This window comes from Bison bison, unplaced genomic scaffold (assembly GCF_000754665.1).
Source record: "Bison bison bison isolate TAMUID 2011002044 unplaced genomic scaffold, Bison_UMD1.0 scf7180017864285, whole genome shotgun sequence".
Classification (NCBI taxonomy): domain Eukaryota; kingdom Metazoa; phylum Chordata; class Mammalia; order Artiodactyla; family Bovidae; genus Bison; species Bison bison.
In genome coordinates, this window is record NW_011494857.1 from 1,301,034 (window position 1) to 1,308,739 (window position 7,706).

At 51.6% G+C, this 7,706-nt stretch overlaps 1 protein-coding gene across 1 annotated transcript in view; it reads right to left on the reverse strand.

Moving 5' to 3' along the window:
* NOSIP (nitric oxide synthase interacting protein) overlaps positions 1-7,706 on the reverse strand; it is a 12,116-nt gene that overhangs the window by 2,524 nt on the left and 1,886 nt on the right. Inside the window, exons 2-4 of the mRNA XM_010849709.1 lie at positions 1,579-1,751; positions 916-1,021; positions 1-77 (exon numbers count right to left, since the gene is read on the reverse strand). Of these exons, the coding sequence (XP_010848011.1) occupies positions 1-77; positions 916-1,021; positions 1,579-1,648 (253 nt within the window). The 5' untranslated portion in view covers positions 1,649-1,751. The remainder of the gene's footprint in view (positions 78-915; positions 1,022-1,578; positions 1,752-7,706) is intronic.

Consider the following 7,706-nt stretch of genomic DNA (forward strand, 5'->3'; position numbering starts at 1 on the left):
TCTGCCGGGCAATTTCCTTCTTCTGGTGCAAAATGTACTCGAGGATTGCTTCCCGCTCATACAGGTAGCCATCTGGGCTGCAAAGACAGGACAGGACAAGAAAGCATGGCCAGTAGTTAACAGCCACCCGCCAAACATCAGCTCCCTGTCCTGGAGACCCCCTAAGCATCTTACAGGCAGCAGCTCACTCAGGGCTCTGCTTAGCTCTCTGAGGTGACTGCGCCGTTTTAACTCTCCTGGCTTTGTAATGTGCTCCAACACGTAGGGGAAAATCTCGTGCCATAAAGGGTTAGCTCAGGAAGCCAAGGTCGTCCACACCCTGCATATTCCAACCAAAGGCCTGGCCTGTGCCTGGCTCCTGGGAGGGTACTTCTAAGCCCTTGGAATGTCCCGCCTGATAAGGGTTTGCCTGGGGGGTATGGCTTATGTGGCATCAGCTGGATCTCTGCAGTCAAGTGAGGGAAGTGAAGTCGCTGAGTCATCTCTGACTCTTTGCGACCCCATGGACTGTAGCCTACCAGGCTCCTCTGTCCATGGAATTTTCCAGGCAAAGGTGTGGGTTGCCATTTCCTTCTCCAGAGGATCTTTCCAACCCAGGGATCGAACCTGGGTCTCCCACACTGCAGGTAGACACTTTACCATGTGAGTCACCAGGGAAGCTTCTGAAGTCAAGAGGCAGATAACGGGAAGCACTCTGTGAACTGTTATCATGGGCTGGCGGTGTCCCAGGAGCCCTACCCTCTATTATGAGCGTATTCTCTCCCACATCCCGTGAAGTATACTAGGATCGTGCCCAGTTATCAGAGGGAACACCGAGGCTCCGGGAAGGTAGGTGGCTTGTCTAGGGTGCCTTGGCTGTACAGCCCCTCTCTTGCCCTTTGCCCCCCGACCAGCCCACCCATGTGCCCAGCTTACGTGACGACAGGGTCGTGGCAGGGCTGCAGCGAGAGGCAGCAGCAGTCGAAGTCCTTGACGGCATCCCGGCTCAGTCGAATGTTCTGGGTGCCATAGCCTGAGGCCGCTGGGGACAGGAACACACAGACGGACGGAGAGACAGGGGACGTGCCCCTGTGCAAATCCGGAGAGAAAGGCACAGCGAGGACACAACAGAGGTGGGGGGCGCTTGTGCCCGGGGTCCGTGTGTTGGGGGCGGGGCACATCCACAGGAGGTGTTCATCCCCAGAGGGTGACAGGCTCTGAGGCAGCCCGAGGGCCAGCTGAGGGAAGAGGCTCGTGGCTGACTCCCCTCGGGCCTTCTGGCTCTGGGACCCAGCTCAAGCGCCCGCATCTCTCTGGGCCTCAGTTTCCCCATCTGGAATATGGGCTGACAACACTGATTCCTTCCTCTGTGGGTGTTTAGGAGGCTTAGTCGAATTCAAGCAGGAAGGCACTTAATGTACGGGCAGGGAAAAGGTTGTTGGCTTGTGTGGGCTGTTATGTCTCTGGTTATGACCATCAGTCACATGGGCTATGTTAACACGGTCAGGAGAAAGACACACATAGCAAGCTCAACCAGAGGGGCAAAGTGAGCAACCTGGGCATTTTGGGGTCCATTTGCCCCCCTCGCAAACCCAGTACCTGTGTCCTTCTTTTTCTCATGGTAGGTGTAGACGGCCCCTGCTGTGCAGTTCTTGCCGTGCCGCGTCATCCCGGCGGGGAGGAAGGGGTAGCTGCAAGGCGGTGGTGACCGGAGGGAGCCCACACAGAGAGGACTGGACCTTTATGGTCCCCGAGCTGACCTGATGGGGAAGCTGGGAGTGGGGCAGGGGAAGATAGTTTTGTACTCATTAAATGGTTAAGAAAGGCCTCTACCCTCAAAAAAAAAAAAAGCACTCCATCCTGAAAAAGACCTGAAGTTTGCTTCTGGAAGTGGTGTTGGAAGGGGCACAAGTTGCGAGTTATCCTGAGGTGGTGGAAGGAGGGTTACGTGCAATCTGACAGAAAGTTCTGGCATCCGAGGCAATGGGTGGGGCCAGAACTCACGTGGGAGACGGAAGCGCCAGGCAGATGCTCTGGGTTCTCAAGCCCATGTGGATGCTACACGCCCATTTCAACTGAGTGCGTCTGGATTCGCTTAGGTGCAGTGCGCCTGTTGCTCAAGTTGTTCCCTCATGTGTCATTTGCATTGGAAAAAATTCCAAGTTTTCAAAACAAGTGTTAGAGGGAGAACTGACTGGTAAATCAACCAGAAAAACCCAGCTACCCTGATAGGAAAACGCGCCAAGGGTGAGAACAGGTGAGTTACAGGAGCGGCCCAAAGACTGACAGGTGGATGCCTCAAGCTCTCCTCACAGGAGAACCAGGACGAGACGTCACTGTGCTCCTCTCTCCAGGGCGGCGGGTGGCACCGTGAGCGCGTGCTAAGGCCAGGGTGAGGGCTGGCAAGAGGAGCCCCCGCAGGGGGTGCTGGGGGAGCACGTACGAGGATGTTCACAGCGGTGTCGTTTATCCTGGAGGGGAGCTGAAGGCAACTGAATATCCCACCCTGGTGAAACGGACAGTGAGTGCCCACCAAGGAGACCACCCAGCAGTGAGATGCAACTGACTGGGTGTGTACAGAGCATCATGGGTGGATCTTAAAGCCATGGCACTGGGTGAAAAGGAAAGAAAACAATCTACACGTGCACCAAACATTACATTTTGAACACCTGCAAACAAAAGGATCAAGCATGTAACAATGGCTGCCCATGTAAGGGAGGGGACTGGATAGGGGATGGATGCACGCATGCTCAGTCGCTTCAGTCCTGTCCCACTCTCTGAGACCCCGTGGACTGCAGCCCACCAGGCTCCTCTGTCAGTGGGATTCTCCAAGCCAGAATATAGGGGTGGGCTGCCGTGTCCTCCTCCAGGGGATCTTCCCAACCCAGGGACTGAGCCCACATCTCCTACATCTCCCACATTGGTAGGCAGGGTCTTTACCAGCTAGTGGAAGACTAGGGGGATTACAAGAGTAATCCCCTTTTAACAAGAGTAAATCAATCGAACAAGCTAAGGGTTGATGGGATCAATGGAATAAGACCTTCTGCCTGGCCTTGGCCCTCTCCTGGCGGTGACTCTGGATGGGTAATTCCCTTTCAGCGCCCTTTGGGTAAGAGGTGCGGAGAACCATGGGCTGAACCTGATGTTAACTGGATGGCTGTGTGGATTAAATGAGGTCATACACAGAGTCTGGCTATGGAATGCTCAGGAAATTATTCTCTCCAGTTCTCCGGCTGCAAGGAGGAGTCAGAAGGCAGGGGTGGGGGCACCACCAGGGGCTCCCAAAATATGAAAAAGCAACTTCATCTTTATTTCTCTGGTTTGTGATGCTTTCAGAAACTTGCCCTTCTCTTTCAAAACATAAACCTCTCCTGGAACTTATGGACCTTGCACGCCCCCTACTGGCGTCTTCCTCCCAGTAGGTACATTTACAGAGAATAGATGCACAGACCCGTAAGATGCAGTTGATGTGTTTTGACAGATGCATACACCCTCCTAACTACTGCCCCAATTGCGATGTGGAACATTCCTGTCACTCCAGCCGCAGCCACTGTGCTGCATGCAGCGGTTCACCTTGGTGAAACACCCCAACTCGACCCACGGCCCCTCCTCAGGCTTCCCCTCACCCCCCAGCTTTGGAGCAGGTGTCAGGCACCTGCTGCCTCCCCAGCTCACCTGCCACCCCCCTCCTCCACCCTGGCCCCCTGGCTTCCGCCCCCATTCCCCCACCCATCACCACTCATGAAGGTCGAGTTCACCTCCGCAGGGACAAATTCCCCACTCTATTCTTAGTTGTCAACTGCCTTGACCCTCCGTGGTATTTGGCACTGGGCTGCCTGTCTTGTGGCCAAGCTCTTTGGCTTTGTGGACTGGGACATTTTCTCTCTGAGAAGAGAGGAACTGCTAGAGAGGGATCATCACTTCTCTGGGCTGTCACGGGAATAAGCACAAGGGACACTGCTTGACCCCTGACCCCTAGGCCAACTCCCCGCGGCCTCATGTCATCAAGCGTCCAACTTCAGCCACCCTCTGAGGTCTGCTCCATTGGCATCTCCACTTTGGAGAGAGGCAAACAGAGGCACAGAAGTGAAGCCACTTGCCTAAGCCAGTGGTTCTCAAAGTAAGGTCTGCCAAGACCCCAGGGGTCCCTAAGATACTTTCAGGGGGCCCACAGAACGATTTCCATGACATCAATATGTATTTGCCTCTGTTCCTCTCATTCCCTAATGAGCGTCTGGTGGAGTTTTCCAGAGGCTGTGCGACTTGTACTTGTACAACCCTGGCTTTAAAAAATGTCTGGTACGGAGTGAAAGAAGCCAGGTACAAAAGGCCCTATTGTTGATTCCGTTTATATGAAAGGTCCAGAATGGGCAGATCCACAGAAACAGAAAGGAGACTGGTGGCTGCCACCCGCTGGGAGAAGGGAGGACGGGAGTGGGGAGAGGCTGCTAAGGGGGATGGGGTTTCTTTCTGCAGTGATGAAAATGTCCTGAAATCCGAAAGTGGAGATGGTTACAAAAATAGTGATTATATGAAAAACCAGAGTTGTATACTTTAAGATGAGTTTTTTGTTATTTGAATATTTCAATAAAGACCCTTTCATGTCTGTTTTCATCTTATAAGGCAAATCTTTTTTCCTTTGGCCGCACTTGTGGCTTACAGGATCTTAGTTTCTGGACCAGGGATCAAACCCAGGCCTTCAGCAGTGAAAGTGCGGAGTCCTAACCAGTGGACCACCAGGGAAGTCCCCTGATGTGGCCAACTATGATGGATCGAACTTCCACACACAAAAGCTTTTTGGAGTCCTTGCTGATTTTTAAGATCCTGAGACCAAGAAGTCTGACAACCGCTGACTGGGGTGGGCAGGTTTATGGTCTCCTCAGTTAGGACAGGCTCAGAAAACAGAACACTAGCACTTCAGAGAGGACACATCCAAGTAAGAGCAGCTATTATTTATCAACCTTCCCCTCTTACAGAGGAGAAACCAGGCCCGTGGAGCCCCCCTGGCAACAGAGCCGGACTTGAACCCGGCACTTGGGCTCCAGAGCCGCCCCCCCTTAGTCACGTGACAGCTGGCAGTCCTCCCAGGGAGGTCACAATCCGAGAAGAAAGGCTAATCCACTCCCATTCTCCCAAGAAATCTTCAAAATCCACAGTCTAGTCCACCCTTTTAATATGTCTCGACTCAGAGAACAATTTTCACTGGAGGAACTTGTCCAACATTTTAGATTTCATAAAATTTACAGGAGCAAATGTACATTCACACGTCCTGGTTGCCCCAGACATACTTAAAAGTTTTCCAGGGACTGAATCCAGTATTGGTGCTTGAATGTAAATTAATTAAAATGAAGTGATTAAAAAAAAAAAATACAGTCCCTCGGGGCCCTGAGACAAGTATCAAAGTGCGCCACAGCCTCTGGGGACTCGTGGCTACTGTGTTTAAAAAACAAGATCACAATACCATGGATGCATTAATAATTCCTTAACATCATCTACTATCCAGCTGGTATTCAAATCTCCCTTATTATCTCCCCAGGTCTTTTTCTGCAGTCGATTTGTTTGAATCCTCAATATCCTGAGGTCAGAGATCCCTCTGAGAACTAAAGGATGAGAAAACTAAAGAAGAACTAAAGGATGCTACAAGTCCCCTCCCGAGAAGAGCATGGGGTCACATGGATGCTGCTGGCTGTCCCAGGGGGGTGTAGGCCTGTGTTGCTGCTGCTGCTGCTGCTAAGTCGCTTCAGTCGTGTCTGACTCTGTGCGACCCCATAGATGGCAGCCCACCAGGCTCCTCCGACTCTGGGATTCTCCAGGCAAGAATACTGGAGTGGGTTGCCATTTCCTTCTCCAATGCATGAAAGTGAAAAGTGAAAGTGAAGCCGCTCAGTCGTGTCTGACTCCTAGGGACCCCATGGACTGCAGCCTACCAGGCTCCTCCATCCATGGGATTTTCCAGGCAAGAGTACTGGAGTGGGTTGCCAGCCTGTGTTAAGGGAACCCAAAGGGCCAATTACATTCAAGGAATTCACAGACAGATATAGGAAGTATCGGAAGCAGGAAGGAGGGAGGCTCCCTAAAAGCAAAGGGGAACATCTGAGATTTTTCTATTAATAGTGACTGGTATTCATCTAAGAGGTTTGGTAAACCCAGCCCTGTTATAAGCACTTTATACATGTTAACTCCACTGAATCCCAGGGCTTCCCTGATAGCTCAGTTAAGAATCTGCCTGCGATGCAGGAGACCCTGGTTCGATTCCTGGGTTGGGAAGATCTCCTGGAGAAGGGATAGGCTACCCACTCCAGTATTCTTGGGCTTCCCTGGTGGCTCAGACGTAGAAGAATCCACCTGCAACGTGGGAGACCTGGGTTCAATCTCTGTGTTGGGAAGATCCCTTGGAGAAGAAGGGAATGGCTACCCACTCCAGTATTCTGGCCTGGAGAATACAGTCCATGGGGTTGGAAAGAGTTGACCAAGCGACTTTCACTTTCAGTCTCCACTGAATCCCACAGCACAAATGGCTGCTACAAACAAGGAAACAGAGGCAGGGAGAAGGTGCCCAGTGCAGCCGGGGGTTGCCCCAGGCATCTGCGTCTGTGGCCGAGGCCATCCCATCGCTGGTGCCGCCTGGCTGCAGGTGGCCCCAGGCTCTGTGCTGACTCAGTGTGGAATGGGCCCTACAGGCAGGGCCTGGCTCTGCTCCTGGAAATCCCTGTGGGCCTGGTGCACCCCCTACCCTGCCCTGGAAATCCCATCCGCTTCCTCCTCCCAGGACCTGAGGGAGGCATTCCTGATGCTCTGACAACGCCCTGATTTACCTCCATTACAGCCATCTCAGAATTTCCCCCTCCAGACTAGGAGCCCCCTAGAGGTGGGGCCTGGGCTGGACTCCAGGCTGGGTCCCAGCACTGCCTGGCACCTGGGGGTGGGGGCTGGGCAGAGAGATGGCATGATAGTATCAGTTAACGACTTCCAACCATAGGGCCTGGGTAGGTGTGTAATCAATCAAACGAACCATCCATCCAGTCAATACATCACAAAAGCACTATAATAATAGAAATGACTGGACTTCCCTGGTGGTCCAGTGACTAGAAGACTTTGTGCTCGTAATGCCGAGGACCCAGGTTTGATCCCACATGCCATCACGAAGATCAAAGATCCCATATGCCACAACTAAAACCCACCACAGCCAAATAAACAAATAAATATTTAAAAAGAAAAAAAACCAGGATGGTGTGGAGGGGGAGACTGTTAGAAATTAAGAGGAATTTAAAAGACAAAACAATTATTTGAATTGATTCTGATTCAAACAAATGACATTTTTATTAGGGTTGCTTTTGTAAGTATTATGATAATAGTATGATATTATGATAATACGATTATGATAATAGTATTGTGGTCATGGAAGAAAATGTTCCCGCTTTTTTGTGTGCCTGAAAACGAAGATCATGGCATCCGGTCCCATCACTTTATGGGAAATAGATGGGGAAACAGTGGAAGCAGTGGCTGACTTTATTTTTCTGGGCTCCAAAATCACTGCAGATGGTGATTGCAGCCATGAAATTAAAAGACGCTTACTCCTTGGAAGGAAAGTTATAGCCAACCTAGATGGCATATTCAAAAGCAGAGACATTACTTTGCCAACAAAGGTTCGTCTAGTCAAGGCTATGGTTTTTCCTGTGGTCATGTATGGATGTGAAAGTTGGACTGTGAAGAAGGCTGAGCACCGA